This window comes from Crassostrea angulata, chromosome 6 (genome assembly GCF_025612915.1).
Source record: "Crassostrea angulata isolate pt1a10 chromosome 6, ASM2561291v2, whole genome shotgun sequence".
NCBI classification, from domain to species: Eukaryota; Metazoa; Mollusca; class Bivalvia; order Ostreida; family Ostreidae; genus Magallana; species Magallana angulata.
The window spans coordinates 57853072-57875872 of record NC_069116.1 but is presented as its reverse complement, the minus strand read 5'-3'; the positions used below and the strand labels follow the sequence as shown (position 1 = coordinate 57875872).

The following is a 22801-nucleotide window of genomic DNA, read 5'->3' as shown; positions in this document are numbered from 1 at the left end:
ATGTACAATTTCTAAATGAAATAAATATGTTAGAACAATGTATAAGCGTTGTTTGAAAGATGTAACTTTTGATTTTTTTTTTTACATCTGTTTATTCTTAGGCTCAAACACTCATAAATGGGTGGTCAATTTTCAAACCTTGTCGCAGTCACCCGTTCGTTTGTATAGTTACGTGTATAAACTCTGGAGGTTTTTCTTAATCCCAGACAGGCAACAGATTTGTATCAGTATATAGACATGCTGTAACGTACTTGATATGATTGTATATATATATATATATATATATGTTTGAATTTCCCGCTTTTCCTTTTACTCTCTAAACCTGTCACTGGAGTGACGTGTACACGGTAAATTTTAAATACCGCACTCCAGTCCGTGCAGTCCAGCAGAGTGGACGTGTGTCTATTTAGAGGCACGTGGTAGTCACCAAGATTGGGAAACTTCTCCCTACTTTGTTCATTTCCGTATGTTTGTCACCAATTTCAAGGGGATGACGGTTTATACCAGCTGAATTGTGACTACGAAGTCGGAGACGAGTACGGAGCGCCAGACCCGCCATTTTTCATCCATATCGGGGACACGTGGCGTCGATGTACGTGTATGGTGTATGGTGACCGGGAGCGGTCTACGCTGGAGACGTTTGTATATGTGTGTTGTGTTGTGGTGGCCTAACGTACCGGAGCAACGGTTGTGTCATCTGTCCGTGTTTGTGTGTCCGTGTGTCTGTCTATGTGATATCCGGGGTTTGGGTGAAAAGTCACCGGAAATATACCGAGGAACCAGGAAAGGAAATGTGACGAAATTTATTGAAATTTCACTTTCATTGTTTTGAATATTTGGTTCTCGTATAATTGTAGTGATATTTTTGTGAAATTGATTTGAAAGTTGATAAACGAATTTAGAGAAATTATTTGAAAATCTAAATATATGTGAATCAATTTAAGTGTTTAAATTTTGGAAAGAATATTTTGTTTTGAAGTCAATTTAAAGATTTGTTGTTGAAATTAGAGTCGACTCTCTCTTTTAGAATCTGGTTTAATATTTCTTTCATTTATTTTTTTTCTTGTATGTATTTTTTTTCTTATTAAATATTTGTTTGTTTATTTTGGTGTTTTGGTTGTTTCTGATACAGACATCTGGCAATTCCAAAGAACTCGTCTGATCATTATATCAGTTCAGGATATATGATTCATGACATTTTGGTGGCAGCGGTGGGATTGCTTTGATTGCTGTTTTAGTTACAACCTTTACAAAGTGGGCAGAATTCACCCATCCCTTGTGAGTATTTTCTCTTCATTTCTCTAGTCCTGCTCTAATTTCAGCCTTACTATCTCTGTTTCAGTTAGGTGTTGAATCATGTCGGAGTTACCGTCGTGGGTTAATGATCAGATTAAGAAGGGGGCATCATTGTCTGATTGTTTAGAAATGTTGAAGTTGTTGAGTGAGAAGGACAGGGAAGAGAGAAAGATTGAACGGGAAGAGAGACAGGCTGAGCGTGAGATGAAGAAAGCTGCGTTGGATCATGAGTTTAAGGTTAAGGAGTTAGCATTGAAAGAGGAAGAGTTAAAGGTAGCTAGAGCTAATGGAGGGAAATCAAATGGTAGTTCATCGGTCCAGAATTCTCATGTTAAGCTTCCTAAGTTGGAAGAAGGTCAAGATATTGATGTGTTTTTGAGATCATTTGAGAAACTTGCAGCGTTGCATAAATGGGATAAGTCTGAATGGGCTATTCATTTGGTACCACTATTGACAGGTAAGGCATTGGAAGCTTACTCTCGTCTAAGCGATGGTGAAAGTGGTAAGTATGATAAGATTAAGGAGGCAATACTCAAACGATATGAGTTAACTTCAGAAGCTTATAGAGAGAAGTTTCGACAGGCAAGGCAACAATCTGATGAATCGTTCAAGGATTATCAGGTACGTACGGAAAAGTATTTATCGCACTGGTGTGAAAGAAAAGATATTCATGGGCAATATAACAGTCTGTACGATTTGGTGTTGAGAGAGCAATTGCTTAAGTTTTGTGATAAAGATTTGCAGGTATGGGTTCATGAACATCGACCAAAGAATGTTAAGGAAGTGATCGATTTGGTTGAGGCCTATCAAACAGCTCACAAAAGGTTGACGTTCGGAGGGAACCGCAAAAATGGAACAGATCGAAATTCTCAAGGTAATTTCAATGTAAATCAGGGGCAATTTAAAGCTGAACAAGGAAAAGGCCCGCAGGTCAAAGACAGAGCCTGTTACTATTGTAAGAGGCCTGGGCATATCCAGAGAGACTGTTCTCTTTACAACCGAGGACAGTATAGAAAACCCGAGGACAAGAAGTTTGGTAAGCTTGGGTTGTGTTTGTCAGAACACGAAAATAAGCAACATACAGAGGGGGGAAAACCTGACTTGTATACAAGTGCAGCGTTGGTCAAACTCCCTGGTGTAAGTACAGGGGATACAAAAGATGTAGATGATAATTCAGTACCAGGTTTGGATATTTCTAGGGGAAGTGTAGGAGGTAAAGAGGCAACAGTTTTGAGAGATACTGGTTGTTCAACTGTATTCGTCCACAGTCGTCTAGTCGAGAAGGAGCAAATGACCGGGAGAGGAAGGAAGATAATTCTTGCTGATGGGTCCGAGAAACAATGCCAAGAAGCATGTGTAGAGATAGATACGCCATTTATAAAAGGTAAATTGTTTGCTCTTATCTTAGATTCTCCATTTGCTGACGTCATACTTGGAAACGTAATAGACAAGATCGAGAAAATGGAAGTTGAGAAACCAGCTGACTGTTTGGCAGTTCAAACAAGAGCACAGACTCGATTGGAAGCAGAGGAAACGAAGCCTAGACCAAAGAAGACAGATGATGGTGAGCTAAAATTTGACATTTGTGATACAGAGACATTGATCAAATTGCAGGAAACTGATCCTAGCCTGACACGTGTGAGGGAAATGACATTTGAAAAGCCAGACGAAGGTCAGTCATACTACACTCTCAAGGACAAGATTCTCTACAGGGTATTTCCTCGTGAGGTAGGAAATGACATATTTCAGTTTGTCCTTCCCCATAAATACAGGTCGTTGGCACTTGAAATGGCACATGACATTCCTATGTCGGGTCATATGGGAGTAAAGAAGACCAGAAACAGGATTTTACAGCATTTCTTTTGGCCTGGAATTTTTTCAGACACATCAAAATACTGCAGATCCTGTCCAGAGTGTCAAAAAGGTACGGCGAAAGGAAGAGTGAAAAAGGTACCACTTGTAAGTATACCTACTATCGACGAACCATTTCAGCGAATTGCACTAGATTTTGTAGGTCCTTTGCCATTGACAGAATCCAAGAACAGATTTTTTTTGGTATGTGTAGATTATGCTACAAAGTATCCAATTGCAGTAGCTCTAAAAAACCAAGAGGCGGAGACAGTAGCAGAGGCCTTGATGGGAATATTTGCTGACGTGGGTTTTCCAAATGAAATCCTCACAGATCAAGGCAGTAACTTTATGTCCGAGTTGATAAAAGAACTGTGTAGATTACTGAAGGTGAGTAAATTGGTAAGTTCTCCGTATCACCCTCAAACAAATGGCCTGGTGGAAAAGTTTAATGGCACTTTAAAGAAAATGTTGAAGGCATATGCGGTCAAAGAACCCTCAAAGTGGGACAAACATCTTCCTTATGTTCTTTTTGCTTATAGGGAGGTTCCAAACGAAACCACTGGATTTTCTCCTTTTGAAATGCTTTTTGCAAGGCAGGTACGAGGTCCTTTAGCAGTCCTGAAAGATCACTGGGAAGAACCAGAGAATTGTCAGTCATCTGTTCTGAGTTACCTACTCGAAACAAGGGAGCGATTGAAGGAGTGCACAGAGCTCGCAAAAGAGAAGGAAAAAGTCGAAAAGCACAAGCAGAAAGTGTATTACGACAGGAAAGCTAGAACAAGACAATACGAGGTAGGTGACAAAGTTTTAGTATTGCTACCATCTAATACATCAAAATTACTTGCACAGTGGAAAGGTCCATTCGAGATAACAGAGAAAGTCGGTAATGTTGACTACAGAGTTAAGGTGAAAAGGAACAAAGAGACAGTATTTCATGTCAACATGCTGAAAAAATGGTATGATCGTGAGGACCAATGTGAACAAGACTTGTCGAAAGAACATTTATCAGCTATTGACATACTGGGAGGTGTGTATGAGAGTATGGACTACGATTCTGAATTTAACGACAGAGCATCACCTTCGTTAGAACTTCAAAAAGGGGCTGAAGATGTAATATTTTCCGATACACTGTCAAATACTCAGGTTTGTCAGTTAAGAGGTTTGTTGAATGAGTTTTCTGATGTTTTTAGCGATATACCCAACAGAACAGATGTAGTTCAGCATTCAGTAAAACTTAAGTCAGACGATCCCGTCCATAAGAAGCCGTATCCTGTGCCCTACGCACTGAGGGAACGCATGCAGAAAGAGATAGATAATATGACCGAGGTGGGTATTATTGAACCTTCAACTAGCCCTTATGCTTCACCAGTGGTTTTGGTAAGAAAAGATGACTCTTCTATCAGATTCTGTTGTGATTATAGAGCGTTAAACAGTATCACTGTATTTGATCCACGACCTATGCCGCGCATGGATGACCTATTGAACGAGGTGAGTAGAGCAAAGTTTATCAGCAAAATTGATCTTACAAAAGGCTACTGGCAGATCCCGCTAGATGAGGACGCAAAGCAGAAGAGCGCATTTGTGACCCCCATGGGCCACTATCAATTCACGGTAATGCCGTTCGGTATGGTAAATGCGCCTGCAACTTTTGTCAGATTGATGCACAAAGTTCTCGATGGTTTGCATTCATTTGTTCAATGTTTTATAGATGATATTGGAATCTACAGTGAGACTTGGGACGATCATCTCCAGCATTTGAGAGTAGTTTTCCAGCGATTGAGGGATGCAAAGTTGTCTGCAAAGCCATCTAAGTGTTGTTTAGGGTTTGATCAACTAGAATTTCTGGGACATGTGGTCGGAAAAGGTATTGTCTCTCCTAAGCAAAGTAAAGTTCAGGCAATTCAGAAATTCCCTGTTCCTACTACAAAAAAGCATGTTCGATCATTTTTAGGGACCATAGGCTTTTACCGGAAATTCATTCCACATTTTTCAGAACTAGCTTCACCTTTGTTTGATCTTACTAGAAAGAAAGGTTGTTCTAAGATAGTTTGGCTTCCAGTGCATCAGAAGGCTTTTGATTCATTAAAGAATGCTATAGCTAGTAACCCAGTGTTGCGTAGTCCAGATTTTAGTAAGTTGTTCTATCTGCGCACTGATGCATCAGATTGTGGAGTTGGGGCGGTATTAGAACAGAATTTTGAAGATGGTAGACATCCAATTCTTTATCTCAGTAAGAAATTGTCAGATACTGAAAAGAGATACGCAGTGATTGAAAAAGAATGTTTTGCAATTATCTGGAGTATTAAGTCGCTCAGAGTTTTTCTTGAAGGTCGATCATTTGTGGTTGAGTCTGATCATGCTCCACTGCAGTGGCTAGATAGAATAAAGATGACAAATCAGAGGTTACTTCGTTGGAGTTTGACACTTCAAGAGTTCAATTTTGAGGTTGTTCATGTAAAGGGGAAAGATAATGTTGTTGCAGATTATTTGTCGAGAATAGATTCATCCTCTTGAAATTGTGTAAATATTTAGAGATGGTTTGTTAGTTTGTGTTGTATGTTTGACATTTAGTGTTATCAAGTTCGTTAGAGTTTTGGTCGGACTAATGGCATTAGTCTTCTAAATGGGGACGTTTGTAACGTACTTGATATGATTGTATATATATATATATATGTTTGAATTTCCCGCTTTTCCTTTTACTCTCTAAACCTGTCACTGGAGTGACGTGTACACGGTAAATTTTAAATACCGCACTCCAGTCCGTGCAGTCCAGCAGAGTGGACTAGTGTCTATTTAGAGGCACGTGGTAGTCACCAAGATTGGGAAACTTCTCCCTACTTTGTTCATTTCCGTATGTTTGTCACCAATTTCAAGGGGATGACGGTTTATACCAGCTGAATTGTGACTACGAAGTCGGAGACGAGTACGGAGCGCCAGACCCGCCATTTTTCATCCATATCGGGGACACGTGGCGTCGATGTACGTGTATGGTGTATGGTGACCGGGAGCGGTCTACGCTGGAGACGTTTGTATATGTGTGTTGTGTTGTGGTGGCCTAACGTACCGGAGCAACGGTTGTGTCATCTGTCCGTGTTTGTGTGTCCGTGTGTCTGTCTATGTGATATCCGGGGTTTGGGTGAAAAGTCACCGGAAATATACCGAGGAACCAGGAAAGGAAATGTGACGAAATTTATTGAAATTTCACTTTCATTGTTTTGAATATTTGGTTCTCGTATAATTGTAGTGATATTTTTGTGAAATTGATTTGAAAGTTGATAAACGAATTTAGAGAAATTATTTGAAAATCTAAATATATGTGAATCAATTTAAGTGTTTAAATTTTGGAAAGAATATTTTGTTTTGAAGTCAATTTAAAGATTTGTTGTTGAAATTAGAGTCGACTCTCTCTTTTAGAATCTGGTTTAATATTTCTTTCATTTATTTTTTTTCTTGTATGTATTTTTTTTCTTATTAAATATTTGTTTGTTTATTTTGGTGTTTTGGTTGTTTCTGATACAGACATCTGGCAATTCCAAAGAACTCGTCTGATCATTATATCAGTTCAGGATATATGATTCATGACAATGCACAAAAAAAAGAGAAAAAAGTACACCATCTGTAATAAAAATGACTTTTTAGCGTTGACTTCCAATCAGTAAGAAAACAATCATTAAACAATGAATTTCAAATTATTTGAATCCATAGACATTATCCCGTTACTTAAAATAAATACCTGTATAATTTTTGTTCGCAGTGTACATTTAGCCTCTATCCAATTTACTGCATGTTACTTGTATTAGTTCTTATTCAAATGCTAAAACAGTTATACTTTAGAGAGAGAGAGAGAGAGAGAGAGAGAGAGAGAGAGAGAGAGAGAGAGAGAGAGATATTTCATAGTGTTTTATAGTGTTCAGGAAATTAATATATAAGCAACCTATGTCAATAAACGCATGTATTCATGCATGCGTTAATCTATATAATTATGTAAATAAATACTAATCAGTCCTCATTTTAAAGCCATGTAGAATAACGTTTGTGCATTGCTAAGTAAATGTTGTGTGCATACAGTCAAGGAGATGGCGGCATTTTTTTGATGCCGGCAAAGCGACCCAGTGAACTCTAATGCAGTCGTTCTGCAAAGAGCTTCGGCGGCATGTCTTTGATGCTTGCGATGCGACGAGCGTCTGAATTAAGCCAACTGCTGACAGAAACGATCTCTATATTTGTACTAAAAAAGCTGTTATTATCTTTATTAATATAAAAATAAAACGGAAAACAATAAAAACCATCATTTTAAAGATAAAATCATTAAACAAAACAAAATTAGGGAAGAAATATAATCGGCACTTGGGGACGGAACCCGGGTCGCCTGGGCACAAGTCCACCACTCTAACGACTGAGCTACGCGGACCCTCGCTTCAGAACTTTTGAGCTCAAAATCTCGGGAATGCGTGGATCGATTTAAAAACGAATTTCATATTCTGAAGTGTTTTAAGTGTCTCTATCGAATAAAAACATAAATAAAATTCAAGTTCAAAAAATTGAAAAATTAAGGTTTTTCATTTCCTTCCGGTGACGACCGGAAGTGACGGCGGACGTTCGGATATGCGAAGGGCACTGCGGCCGATCACTCTCTTCCATCTCTGAAAATTTGAAGGTTCTTGTCTTTTTGAGAAAAATCGTGAACAAGCAAAAACGTAAAATCTTTAATACCTCGGTACCGGAAGTGACGATCAAAAAAAGCTCGTGTAATTTTCTTACAAATTTTGTCATGAATAAGATCTGAAAATTTCATGAAAATCGGCTGAAGCATTTTTGAGAAAACGTGGGAGAAAAAAGAATAATAATAATAATAATAGAGGAAAAGAATCAAAGCAATAACAATAAGGTCTTCCGTTGGAAACGGAAGACCTTAATAAAATAAAATAATAAATTTGCAATTTAACAAGAAACAAGTGTTTGTGTTTTTTACGACTAAAGGGAAAATTTTAATCATAGGCTAACGCAAACACCTTTAAATGTTTTCACACTTTGTAGTTGCTTTATTGAGTATAATTATCAACACTTTAGTCCGTAATTATTATGTAAATTTTATAATTTGATAAACATTAATTACAAAAAGATTGGGTCAATCAGACATAATATTAAAGATCTCAATCAAAAGAACTGTAAAATTTATCCCAACTGATAGCAAATACTTTCGAAAATAACTTTTTTATCATTCACATTTTTCCTTTTATTTATGCAAAAGCGAAAATACCAGGATTTTATTAAAATTCATAATAATAATATAATCGTAATTGATCAACTCTAATTCTTTTGTGTGTGTAAGTGTCCATTATAATTGCAGAGTTATAAAAATTTAATTATCATTCAATATTTAAATTCATTCTTCATTCACTCTTAAAAACATATTGAATCGTTTTTATTCGGCCTTGTTTGAGATCTAAAAATGTTTGATAAATATTCAAAGGTATCTGATTTTCAGGTGTCAACATGATCACATTTTGGGAATACGTACACTTTTTGAAAACTGTCAGAGCTTTCACACTTGTTGTCTTGAGGTGTTTTTTTTTTCCTTTGAATTTTTTTTTCTCCAAAGACAATGTATTTAGTTATATTATCTTGTAAATTTTTATCGTCGTGTTTCCTTTTTATGTTAAGATTTTATCGTTTGTTTTTTAACTTAAACATTTTTGTTCGGTAATTCACATAAAAATAGCGCGGCTTAACCTAATAACTTGTTACCTTCTGATTTTTCTTATAAGTTGACCCTTATTAAATGCTGCATGTGTTCAATATACGGTGGTTAATATAAAATTCTGATTGGTTGAAAAAGAAGTCGGTGGAGTTCGAAAAACTAATTAATCTCGTTATTTAAGCAGATCAAGCATTTGCATTCGGTTTATACATGTATATAAAATATAAAAAAAAACCTGTAGGACAACATTCTACAGTTTTATGATAGACTGCAGCCAACCCTGGCACTTGTAGGTGTCTTTTAAAAACTATTTTTTAAGATAGGGAGTATTTTATAAATATAAACAAAAGATAAAGTAGACAAAGAGACGCATCTTAAACCATAACATTTAACTAAGATTTAGGAATGTAATATTTATATTTATTAGACTCAAAACTTACAAGTTACCCCTTTTGTGAAAAAAACCTAAATATCTACATTTTCCAGTGTCTTTGCCTGTGATAACGCTACGTATCGATTTTGTACTATATAATCCATAACTACAGATGACGCCAAATTGAGGCGCCAGCGGGGTTTGCTTATTTATATTTTAAAATTTAATCGTACGATGGCTTAATCAATCCATCATAGAGCTCTTCGGGCTTTATTGGATTTGATCACGCCCCGACCGAAATTATCACCTCATAATACTCAAAGAATGATTCCTTATTCTTTAATTAATTACTTGTTTTAATCATATGTTTGCTCTTCGTACTTTAATAGATATTCAAGAATGTTGAAACTATTATTTTCAGTTTAAAGATTTGGCGCAGGAATTCCCCAGCATTTTAAATGTTTGTATACAATCACCTTGATAGATTACGAATGTTAAATTTTTTATGAGATAAAAGATTGTGGGTTTTCCACTGACGTGATGAATAGAAACAAAATAATAATAGATAATAAAAAAGTAAACTATGTCAATATGGATAATTCTGTAAAAGCCCCGCTTTCTGATCTCCCCCAAGTAAATGAAACAAGTTTTTGTTTCAGTTGGAATTATATGTTTCGATTTATCTTATCCAAAGATATATTTTTGTAATTAAGACATGTAATAAAAATGTTGCCTATTTATTATTAAAAATTGTATGTTCCCCAAGAAGTTCATTTTTTGAACGAAAAACATGAGGTATTCTTCATGAGACTACGTTGAGATGGAAGTGATTAAACAACGCCATTTCCCTTCGTGGAGAAAACCAAATGTGTAGGTCGACACCGGCCTATTAAACGCCAAGTCATTTTATTTACAATATTTCGCTTTCAATCATTTTCTATCATAAATCAGTTAAAACATAAAAATGTGGATAGATAGATTAAAAATGATGAGTAAATCAATAATAAAGGCAAACTTTTTTGATGTACACGTAATTGATACAATCATGTTTCAATCACTGTCATTGATACAATCACCAGAATAAACGCAACTTTATAAACATTAATTCTTAGGGTGATTTGATTTTGATTTGAATATATTTAACTGCATTATATTTTGCAATGGGATTGGGCACAAGTTATAAAAACTTAATTCGCCCTCTCCCTACATGTTAAACAGGTCGGGGACACTACCTTATATGGTTAGCATTATTTAACACGTGACAGTATTTACGTCAAGCAGATTCTCCAATCCACTGAATGAGTTGCAATGCACGACGGTCTAAAACGTGTTTACGATTCAACAAACGCACGTGGTTTTTGTCTGTTTTATTCACAATATTTAATTGTTTGCCGGAATGTTTGTACATCTTGATTTTTACTTTAGAAGGTAAAAAAAGAAAGATTACGTACAATTGACTTTGTTCCATGCTCACATTGAAAAATAATGTTGTTTTAGTTGATCAATTGTTGCTTCAAAAAATGATCAGTATCAAACAACTGACAAACATACGTATACAAGTACAAACAGATTTTGATAAGAAAAAACTGCACAATTGTGTATTGGTGACTTTATCATTGTGCACTAGAAATAAATACAGGTAACTGTATATTTTTAACAAACGTGAATAGCCACGGTAGTAGAAATACACAAATATACAAACGCAGAAGCGCAAGCTATGCAGCATTTATTATTTTGTCCGTTAAGCGTTCTGATGAATGTCCCTGACGAAAATATCAACGCGCATTCTTCTAATGTTGTCCCAAATATCGGGTATCACGTAAAAAACGGTACTCAATGCTTCTAATTCAATAGGACTTGCCTCTCTTTTGAACATTGACAATGGGGTATTTAAATAGGTTGAAAATAGGTTGATATAAGCCCTCTTATGCAATATTTTTTAAATGTGAGCATAGAAATTAAAGTTCAGACATAATGGGACTTGTCTCTCTTTTGAACATTGACAATGGGGTATTTATCACAAAATATCACAAAATTTTTACTACATTTAAAAATCAAGAATCTGCTTCATAAGAATACAAAAAGGTCTGCTAACAATGGGGCTCAATTGGTACCCATGGGAATTCCAACAGATTGTTGGAAGACTTGATTTCCAAAAACTACAAAGATGTTGTCTATCAGAAACTAAAGCATCTTTTTATTGTCAACTTCATAGTACTTATGTGTGCAATCAGAATGGTATTTAAAAAATATTTTTTATATTTCCAGTGACAAAATAATAATTTTTACGACTTCCATTTTTATTGAAGAAACAACTGTCGATGGTATCAAAAAGCTTAGATTTTAATTTGTCATAGGGAATGGTTATATAAAGCGTTGAGATATCGTACCTTTTGATACTTTTGATTTTGGAAAGATTTTGTGACCTCAAAGTTTCTAATAATTCTTTAGAGTTTTACAGTATCCACATCTGATTCACACCACTTCTGGAGTATATTGTTGTACAGTATTCTTGAAGTTTCTCTTTCACTTTTGTAAGAATTTTAGTAAGGAGTAAAGAGAGAGGTTTGGTAGAGCATTTACTGGAACCTGCTATATATCTCTGTAAGGACTTTTGTGAAGCTTATGAATCGATTACAAATAAGGTAAATCAAATTCATTTTGTTTATTGGGAATATTAAAAATATCCATAACCAATTTATGATTTTGAAGTATTTCCTGCTTGGAAAGGCTTCTATGGGTGTAAGTAGGATTACCATGTGTAGAATCGAAACCTAGTTATTTGAAAATGCAATTAACATAATGTGCCTTACAAACAAAGACAATGTTTTAACTTGCCTTATCAGCAGGGACCAGTGCAGACTGATTGTGCAATCTATATAGTTCTTTTCTCACTTCTGCTTTATTGAAAACAGAAGAATAGATGGTTTTTGTTTGACCTTTCAGTCGTTTAATACGAGAATTTAAAAGTACACCTGATGCTCCATCGAAATGAATGAATAAAAATCCAGTTGATGCATTCAGCCTTGATAGTAATAACTTGCACTAAATAGCAACACTTTGTATTTTAATTGTAGTTGCATTACGATTTAGACCAATGTAACGAAGAATTTTGACCTGGGTTAAAACTTGAGTCGGTTCATTTTTCAACGTTAGTAATTGAGACCAAAGGTGTTGAATAAAGTCCATTGAAACTTAACCCTCATCGTTGAATTTTGATCATGTAACCGGTTTTAAATTCAACAGCAAATAAACACATGAATGGATTGATGTTCTACTGCAGAGGCAAACAAGATGACAAAACAAAGGATCAAAGCTGAAAAGAAAAATACGTGAACGAAATAGCAACAGAAGCATGCAGAACAAGCAGCTAAATCATGGAACATGAAGGACATGTAGACATGTACGACATAAATTCGAAGTTAGCTGAAAAGCAAGCTAGACAAGAAAAACCAGTTAAAGACAAAACAGAGGATCTTAGTAGTTGTGCCAACAGTGGGGCGAAAACAGTGTTGAATCTTCCGGGGAAAGTAATTATTAGAATGATTGAAAAAAGAAGTGGATGATAATCTGCGGCCTGGAGAATTTTTGTCAGCGGCCTATGCCAAAAAGGGTAGCAGGCATTAGTAAATAAGTAAGTAAACTATACAATACGACAAAAGGCTAACACTATTGAATTTTCTACGAAGAAAAAAATCACAGCAAAACCATCTAAAGTTAATTTCCCCTATAATTCATAATTTGAGGCTGTATATTTTTTCCCGTACATAGTCATTCATGTACAGTGCTATAGAACATGTCACTATATTCATCTTAAAAACCAGTGTATTTTCGTCGATCATTTTGTTGTAAATATATACTATTATGATAATTTTGCATATTACTATAAAGATTGAGGATAAACAAGATTGAAAAAACATACGTTTATTTTTTAGAACAAAAAGTTCTGAACTATGGAGGATATGTAGCAATCTAACTGTTGTACAGAGTGTCAATAATGTGATTTTGCTTCTATTTGAATCCTTAAATAGTTTACTCACACAAACTTGAAATCAATTTCATCACATTTTTTGTCACTGAGGTGGAAATTTCATTTTTTTCAAAATATTGCATAAAAAAATTAAGCTGTCATTGCCTTTAGTAGATGAGCATGATGCTATCAGGAGCAGCCCCCACCCAATAGATATTTTGGAATTTAAAATTCATAAATGATTTTTTTTTAAATTTAGTGTGTATAAAAAGTTTTTAAATACATCATCAACACACCCACAAAAAGTGTTACACATTTTCAAGGAGATTTATTTTAATCACGTTTAGCAAGTTCTGGTTAAAGACAGTTAAAAACTCTTCAGTTGGAGTCAGGTTTCAACAAGGTCCTTTTTGAACGTGTAAAAATCATCAGTGGTTTAAAAAATTCAAGCTGTAGGCAAATTACTTCGGGTAGAAATTCAGCGACTTTTCGTCTCAGTTGTAATCATTGAAAAACCACCCTGGATCATATTAAACGTTGAAATATGACACATTGGTCAATTTTCAACCTGGGTCAATATTCTTTGTTACACCGGCTGTTTTCTAAACATTTTCGTGCGCTCACATTCCATAAATTGTCTGCCAAACCACAGACCTTGCATAAACATGGAACAGTGTTACCTTACATAGTTTCCTACCATTATGATGATAATTCATACTCCATTTGAAATTTAACAAACCGCTTTGCTTGAACACGAAGAAAATATCAATAATATCTATTTGTTGAAAGTGGCAAATATTCATTAAAACATCTAAGGCCTACAACAGTTTCTTTCACTATTCCTTTTCCATTCCGGACATGTTCATTGCGGACCGATCTTACTACTGGAACTTCTGTTATATCACAAAAACAATACACGTTTACCAGACATTATTGACTATTAAAGACAGCCAGCAGCAAATCTATACGTATAGCAAAACTGTAACCAAATCTGAGTTTTGATATCATATTGAGGATTTGAAAAGCTCCCTTTAGAAACTACCAGGCCAATCTTAATCAAAACATTTTATTCAATCGTATCCATTATTGTCAATCTTTTAAAAATAAGTTTTGCACGTAAACCGATTTTTTAAAATAATGATTTTATTACTTATACACCAATTTAATCTAGAAGTTTTGTGCCGATTTGAGATTACAGGGAATTAACGTATATACATGTATATACTTAATCATTCACAAAGCTATTTTTTCAGTGTCACTGCGGATCAGTTCTGTATAAAGACCCAAAACAATAACATAAGCAATAAAATGCTTCATAACATGCAGAGGAATTAAATGCAAATAAAACATACACACACGCTTAAACATTAAAGTAAAACACTTTGATATTTCTAAAGATAAATGTCTCGTACAAACACTTATACAAAATATATACTTGGAAATTAAAGGTTACGGCATATAATTTCTTGTACGCATCTTTAAATCACAATAGTATATAACCGATTTTATACATATGTACTATTGTAATATTGAATTATAATTCAGATATATTTAATAACACATTCTTTAAAAATGAAAAATTTGAAACAAAAATAAACACAATATGTTACTCATGAAGTCTTTCAGTTTACTTTTACAGATTGAACGCAATCTTACAATACATACATGTAAAAATGTGCATCGATTTAATGCAGAGAGAGCTTGCTTTTCAAAAATATATGCAAGTACGATATATTTTGAAAATTACGAACATTGCATCTCAAAACATTTCATCTCAAAATGTGTTCGTTATGTTCTTTATATTTCCTACAAGAATGCTTTTTCAAAAACAAATTAGCGTTTGACAGTGTATAATTGTGTTACTTCTTGCGATTTTTGTTTGGTCATTGTTTTGAAAAGTTTTAAAAAACATATTAAATTGATTTCATAACAGTGTTTTTCAATTTTATTCTCTACGGCATGGAGAATTTTTTAATCATATACATTTCTATCTAAATTACATCATGTTTAAGCTAAAACTTGCTATAAGGTTTTGGGAAAACAACCTGGTCTAGGGGTTCTATGAATACAAATTGAATCAATCAAAATGTTGCGTTCTTGTAATACTAAACGTATTAAAATCTACAATCTTAAAAAAAAGATTTTCTTGCGCTGATCCAAGAAAGTTTGTAAGCAGAGTTCCTTTTGTTGAATTAATCATGGATGTTCTATATTTTGGAGACACAATATATCTATTGTTTATAACAACACTTTAAGATTAAAAAATTGTAATGTCAGTGAAATATATGTTATAGTATATATGGCCTTATGTATTCCTGCAGATGAAGTTAAACTATGATCTGGCTCGGTGGGAATCATCGTTGTCAGGTAAACTGGGGCTCTAACAGATAATTGTGTGGTATCTTCTGTGTTAACGCACAACGGTAATCCTGTAAGAATGAAGAAATGTAAGAATGTTTCAATTACAAACGCATGCATATATACTTTAAAGGTGATGTTTTAATAAATGTAACTTGTCTGCTCTCACCTCGTCTCTCCTGTGAGGTAACGGTCGCCTTACATTTGTAAGCATACCGACGATTTCTACTGAATGTAACACATTCCATTCTTGTCGAGTCACAGTTTGTCAGGCCATTCATTGATGAGACTGAAGTTCTATCACATATTCTCGTTACCTGATTTTCATGAATATAGAACATTAACATTATTAAGCAAAACATATTATTCTAAATGAACGTAATGATTTCCCCCTTATATTTTATGTGTGTGTGTGTGTGTGTGTGTGTGTGTGTGTGAGAGAGAGAGAGAGAGAGAGAGAGAGAGAGACAGAGAGAGAGACAGAGAATACTAACATTTTCTAATTTTTCCTCACAGAACATTCCCTTGTAGTTCGGTGGACACCGACAATTAATATTAGGAGCCACTTCGTTACCTTTACATGTTGGAATACCTCCATTGATACAAGGTCCATTCCTATTCATGCTATACTTAAAGCAATCAGGACCTAGTTAACAAGATACAGATAACGAGTCTGAATACTATAAAATCGTTTCTTGTTTTTGACACTTGTTTATACCTTAAACAAAGTTTTTTTCCCAGTTAATTTCCGACACTCGCATTGAACCAAATAACTCTGATTTGATAAAAAAAAACTGCCTTTAACGTTGTTCCAACGTTTTTGTTTCTATCCAAGAGAGAATTGGAAACGATTCAATTCAAAACACACTTTCAGTGGTAAGTATGGGATTTATAACTCAATCAACCACTTACATTTAATATCAGTGAACATACGTAAACGATTTGGCATATAAAGTAGCCATTCCTTGTTCAAAATGTTAAATGTGATAAATTTGAACGTTGTTTTTTGTAATTTTTTTTGCTTGCCTACATTTTAATTTTGTGACATCATCAGATTTCTCTCCGTGCGGACAAGATGAGAAATTGTGGTACTTGGCCTCATACACGTTGTAAAAAGAACAGACACACTCAGGTTTTATGTACACATTTGACGTTCCACATCTTAGCATCCCTTGTCCTGAAACAAAGTAGAACTTACCAAGTTATTTCTGCCACTCATATCTTTCATATTTCAATACATAGATGTAAATGAAAAGCTTTGTATCGAATAAAAGAAAATCAAGCTCAATTATACATTTGAAAGTATTTTGAATTTAAAGTAAGAACGGGAATACTCAGTTAACAGTAGCCAATAAAAAAGTGAAATCAAGAATAAAATTTGGGCCATGTGCTTCGACAGGATATAGAGGGCATTACTTGAAGATCTTTAAAATGATCTCCACCTGGTAATAGGAAGCCTGGGAGAGCAAAGGACAAATGGAGCAGAACTATAGAAACAGGGATGAAGAAAGCATGATTTGACTGAAATAACATCGCCAGAACTGCAGATGAGAGAGGCGGGTGAGAGATCTTGTTGATGACTTATATGCAAAATATCACGAAGTGAATTAAGTAAGTAAATTAGAATCGGAAAGTTTGATATGTGCAGAATAATCACAAAATCACGTTAAAAAATTATCAATGTTGAATTCAAAGAATACATTAACTTTATTTAAGTGAGTTTGATTTAAACGTTGTGTTACCACTTACCTGTTCCACGAACTTGACATTGTGTTTTGATGTTTGATGTCAAAAAAGATGGCGGATCTCATTAAAAATAAAACAAATCGGACAGTGAAATATTTAGTACAGATTAACAGTTAATAAAATAAATCACAATAATCTTCAGGCTCTAATTAGCAGCTAAATTCCACTCACTAAACGGTACTGTTAAACCTTGTTTGTCTTGGATGATCACACATTGTAACGGCCCGTCTAGAATAAAAAATATTGCAAAAGAATAATGCAATCTTTAATTTGCCAACTGTTCTTTACAGCAATAAATGACCACATTTCTTCATTACATCAGTTTTTGTCTCTAGTACTTTTTTGAAGGGCAATAAATCTGCTTGTCTGTTAAAATATAATTTCTAATGACTTTTCAGTATATGTAGAAATACTGATTTTAGCAGATAAATCAAGAATGTGCGTACATTAATTAATGATTCTTCTTCGACGTCCGATATTCAACCAGTTTGCTATGTGCTAAGTAAAACATTTCTCAACATCACAATCCTTATGTATCAACATAAATTTAGGACACATGATAAGAGGAAAAGCATTCTTGCTCGTGGCCCTGAAGTTCATGTCACATTAATAAATATAACTACACATAAAACTGTAAGAGATTTTTAAGATCTCATAGGCATATAAACGCAACTGCATTTATCAATTGACAGTTCTTAAATTTCTGCGGTGAAGCCTACCTGTTTTTTGCGTTAACAAAGAAGGAAGGACCAAGGCCAAAAGCACAATAATCTTCATATTTTTCTCATATTATTCTAGATTCCATTGCTGAAATAAATCAGTTTTTTAAAATTTGAAACGTGGATCTGAAAACTTTATCATTCACTTCTTAAGCAACGCTAAATGTCTTGAGTTCTGATCAAACTCTTACCTTGACTCTATGAATCAATACCATTGAAGGAACAGTAATAGAATTTTGGCTATGTAGTTGTCAGCAAACAATACTAACACATTTGTACTCTGATTTAAAAAAGATTTAATTAATCAAATGATGCGTAGAAGTTATCTCGGAAAAATAATTTACACAGAGGACAATTGACTTTTACTTTATTGGAAACTCTCTATTTGCAATAATTTGCTCTATTGATATCGTGTTTCCCTAGACCTAGATCCTTCAACTTAGCTCTTTTCCTTACTACAAGGGAAGACTTTTTTACTATGATAAAATATTGGCATAGAGTTTTCCCATAGAAAGACTTGATCCAGGTGTAGTGTTTCTCCAAGGAAAAACAGACCCATTACAAGATTTTCAAACAACACGCACATGATGAAGTTGTGCGTCTTGTTAAATGTGTGCTTAAAAATCAAGCTCAGGACATTTCACCCTCTTCCCGAAACAATTGACATTAAAACTTTAAGTGACCTCGTATTTTTGCAAAAATGGGAAAATCGTGACTGAAATGCTGGGTTGTGCCTTACAACTGAAGTCTTTTACATTTAAGCTATTTACGTTTTGTGGATTTTTTTTTCAGAATTATATCAATTCATTTCGAGTGTAGAAAACTTAACCAACTTATTTTGTTTTTAACAGGGAAATATAGATATCTTGTTGTCTTTTATAAAATTTCCTCAGCCGTGTTCAATTTTTTGTATAATTTATTAGAGAGCTCGAGCTAAGTCAATATATCTGAACATCAACATTTGACTTGTAACACATTTTATTAATTTGTCTGACTTGTACATAACACAACAAATATATTTATTTCATACATCTAGCTGCAAAAAGAGAGATTTCATTTCAGGATATAGAAGTATACTGATACCACATCCGCTTATATTTGATGTTGTACATGTCAGAAAATTTTCAGTGATTCAAAATGTATTTAACAAAGACGGACCAATCGTGTAATACAACTGTTGAAATGAAGCAAATTCAAATGGAAAGCTTCGTTATGTTGGTAAAAGATTCCTTATATATTTTTTTTTTGGGGGGGGGGTATCAGTCTTGTTATATAACATGGACGAATGAAAGCCATAAACAGTTTATGCATTAATAATATAATTGTTCCAATGGTTTCTTAACGTCGGGTAGTCGATTGCGTGCAATACCACAAAAGGCACTCAACAAATGGCGTTTTTTAAACAAATATAAAAGTTGAGTTCAATTTTAAATATTCAACGAAGCCAGCGTTTTGGAGCAAATTATATGTGGTCAAGGAAATTTTACGCTCATTTGCGATTTGCAATTATTTCAAGACAAAAAAAGGATAGGTTTACTTTTTCGAAGAAGAGATAAGTTGGAGTAAAAAAATCAAGATACATTAATAATTATCGTTTTATGACAAGTTTAATAAAATTTATTACATTCGAAATAAATTGTTTTTTTTAAATGTCATAACTGTAAAAAAGAAACTGAAAATTTTGTCGATGCAAGAACATGCCCATTTCATCAGACAGATTGTGACTTTTTAACAATCTTATATTTCAAGAGCTTTACTTTCACTTTGATTAACTGATTTAGTAAATATTTTCAAAACTGATTTAAGTTCAACTAGTTTGAAAAATGTAGGTAAAGGCATTTATGCATTAAAACATATAACTCTAGACAGAATATGAAAAAAGCATAAAATGTATAAAATGGTAAAGAATACTTAAATCGAATATACATTTTTTTTCCATTGTACGAACTTAGATAATAAGGAATGAAGATCATATAAAAGATATTTGACCTACCATTACAGGCGAAGTTGTAAACTAACTAAACACATCTTACTGGGATCTGCTGGGGAATACCTAACTATCCATTTATCTTACATTCGGTTCTGTTTGTATTTTTGATGCACTCGTAAAGTGCACGTTCGATAAACATAGAGTTGTTTGAATTCTAGTTTTACTCTATCGATACTAGAAGCCGAAAGTTAAGCGTTCATTGTATATACAATGTCATGAATTACATTATTCCTGTTAAAACCTACCTGATATACTTTTCACTGTCCAGATGATATGTAACTTATATGTACGCAATTGATATTTAGGTACTAAAATAAATCTAGGTCAGATTTAAATGGTGGTTATTTGTGTGTGTTGTGATTTTTTTTTTAAATATAACCCAATGAATTTAAATATCCAAAGCATTAATACGTGAGAAAGAAAAAGGTTGAAGTATTGCATTTTAATTCATTCAGCCTACATTTTGTTTAACAGAAAGTACATCGCGTATAACAAGTTTTAAAAATTTTAACCATCTTCCTCGCTTATATACTTTATCAAATCATTTTTGTGTCGTCATATTTTGTTTAACCGACTTCTGTAAATCTCTTATTTTCCATGACTCCTCCAGTAAGTCACCTGTAGCCGTCCAATAAGTTTCTACTTATTAGACGGCTACAGTTAACCTGACTGGATACAGAATAGGAGGGAAATCAAAGGCCGGAACGGCCATAAAGTCGTCGAGCTGACATTTTATGTTATATAGAACGATATCAATAATTTGAATTTCTCCAGTTCTCTACTTATAGTCGTAAATCAAATAATACTAAAATAAAAAAGTAAATGAAATATGTTTTGTGCTGCTTTAAAAATAAAAATCAGTATATTTCCCAATAAAATAGGTAGTGATGCGTTTATAATACAATAACTTATCATGGTTACAAATATTGAAGAAATTTCAAAGTTAAAAAAAATATTTTCCTCTGCTTTAAACAGTCTGAGAACAATTTTCACAGGTTCATAATTTGAATACATTAACAGTGTGTCCCTAATTATAATAATAAAACAAACTTTTATTTATATCATTTCCCGTTTGAAACAAGATTACTTATGGTATGATTGTTTACAAACAAATCCACAACACGTGCTATCTAAAATGCTCGACCAAACCAACTGCATGGAATAAAAATCTTGTAATATGTTTAATACCTAAAGGAACTTATTTCTTATGCGCATTTAAAAGGCGGTGTAGAACATGAACTTTTGGACGATTGCCAATCCAGACGATCGCTAGAAGGCTGTCGACGCCTTAAAAAACTACTGATTCCTCCTATTTCAGGGCACAGAATATCCACAAAATAATGTACATTTCCAAAAAACGATGAGAAAATTCTAGCAAAATCAAAATTTTGCACAAATTTTAAAAGCAAAAATTCACTTAGTTGGAAGTGCTTGGTTAACGTCGACCTTTGTATGAAATTAGACTGGAAAAGAATTCTAAATGGAAACGCTCATGTATATCTATGTAACAATATTTTAATCCTATATACTCATACTTTCTCTACTACTGTGTGTACAAAAATGACCAATGTGCTGGAATTTTGAACTATTCTCACCATTGCGCATGCTTTTTCATGACGCAATATAAACTAAAAGGACCAATAGAAAAAAAACCTTTATGTTCATCTAAACATGATTGTGTGTCTTAACAAGTGTTGTTTTATGCAATATTTAGTTATTAACATACCCAAACGCAAAATGATCTATTTTGGCCTAATGATTATTGTCAACTTATTGGAAAGCGTCAGGTAAATGAAATTATTGTAAAGTTTTAATATTAGTTGCCAAAATATGCTAATATATAATTTAATGTGTAATTTAAAACCTTATCTTGTATTCAATGAAAAAAAAACTTGTTTAAGTAAATATTTTAACGATTCTGTACAATGAAGTAGATACCTATCTAGTTTTGAGTACAGAACGACAAAGGTAATATTGTGATTTAAGATTAATTAAAAAATGTGAATACGTAGAAGAACACCTTATGAATGCGTAAATTATGTAGAGTTGCACACTTGTAAGATCGCACATTTGGATTTGAATTCGTTGGCGATATGGAATCTAGATAGGGTTTAATAAGACATTCAAACTAACATATTTGTATTAAGCTTATAAAAATTAAAATAGCGTTTGTAGCAAAATTAATCAACAATTTATTGACAATAAATTTCAAGATTTGATACAAAATCGAACTAAGCAGTTTTTAAGAAATTACAGAAGAAGGAGCAAAGCAGATTGATTGATAAATTATTTGATCTATTTATTAATAAAAAGGAGGCATGTTATTTGTTTTCAGACTCCAAAATATTAATATACAAACTCAATTATTTTCATTATGCATATAGGTTGTTTATGAACAAATAAAACACAATTCGGGTAAATCCTGGGCTGTATACCCATGACAGAAACTATATAGTCATTTAAGTAAAATGTAACAAATAGAACTGTGTTTTTACGACTAGGACTACCTGGTATTTACGTCGGAGTGGGATTTTAATATTTAAGAGGAAAAGTAGAATTAGATGAAGTTCTTTCCACTTATTCATAGAAGACAAAATGTCAAATCCGATCATATTATGAAAAAATAATGAATAATGGCTGTTGCTTTTTAAAAAATAATCAAAATTAAACACTGACGTTTCTGGATTAAAAAAAGGTAGACTGATTAGTTGAACAAGTCGACTTTCAAAAACGCACCATTTTATAGAATTTTTTTTTTCGTAATAACGAGATCTTTTTTCGTAAAAGCAAGATTTTT

General features: G+C 33.6%; 2 protein-coding genes across 3 annotated transcripts; one reads left to right on the top strand and one right to left on the bottom strand.

Moving 5' to 3' along the window:
* The first annotated feature begins 1356 nt into the window (after nt 1–1356).
* Nucleotides 1357–4941, top strand: LOC128187632 (uncharacterized). Its single transcript, XM_052858039.1, has 5 exons — nt 1357–1651; nt 1754–1917; nt 2041–3220; nt 3362–4473; nt 4856–4941. Exons 1-5 carry the CDS (start codon nt 1357–1359, stop codon nt 4904–4906), a joined length of 2802 nt encoding a protein of 933 aa, XP_052713999.1. The 3' UTR covers nt 4907–4941.
* A 9566-nt stretch (nt 4942–14507) lies between these two features.
* Nucleotides 14508–20360, bottom strand: LOC128187339 (delta-like protein C). 2 transcript variants are annotated; one of them, XM_052857749.1, is made up of 8 exons: nt 20250–20360; nt 18015–18102; nt 17467–17523; nt 17299–17355; nt 16580–16726; nt 16044–16195; nt 15719–15866; nt 14508–15620 (listed from the first exon to the last, which is right to left on the bottom strand). In XM_052857749.1, exons 2-8 carry the CDS (start codon nt 18070–18072, stop codon nt 15430–15432), a joined length of 810 nt encoding a protein of 269 aa, XP_052713709.1. In that variant the 5' UTR covers nt 18073–18102; nt 20250–20360; the 3' UTR covers nt 14508–15429. The 2 variants fall into 2 exon arrangements, with proteins under 2 accessions (XP_052713709.1, XP_052713710.1); XM_052857750.1 differs by lacking the exon at nt 20250–20360 and adding an exon at nt 20008–20178.
* Between the last annotated feature and the right edge of the window lie 2441 nt (nt 20361–22801).

Bases quoted from the DNA above. Each gene is read 5' to 3' on its own strand.
- LOC128187632 (XM_052858039.1), top strand. From the start codon at position 1,357: ATGTCGGAGTTACCGTCGTGGGTTAATGATCAGATTAAGAAGGGGGCA. The intron at 1,918-2,040 runs GTACGTACGGAA...AAAGATTTGCAG, and splicing joins AATCGTTCAAGGATTATCAG to GTATGGGTTCATGAACATCG. The intron at 4,474-4,855 runs GTGGGTATTATT...AATGTTTTATAG, and splicing joins AGATAGATAATATGACCGAG to ATGATATTGGAATCTACAGT.
- LOC128187339 (XM_052857749.1), bottom strand. From the start codon at position 18,072: ATGAAGATTATTGTGCTTTTGGCCTTGGTCCTTCCTTCTTTGTTAACG. The intron at 16,196-16,579 runs GTAGGCAAGCAA...CTTGTTAACTAG, and splicing joins TGATGTCACAAAATTAAAAT to GTCCTGATTGCTTTAAGTAT. The intron at 15,621-15,718 runs GTGAGAGCAGAC...TCATTCTTACAG, and splicing joins TACCTCACAGGAGAGACGAG to GATTACCGTTGTGCGTTAAC.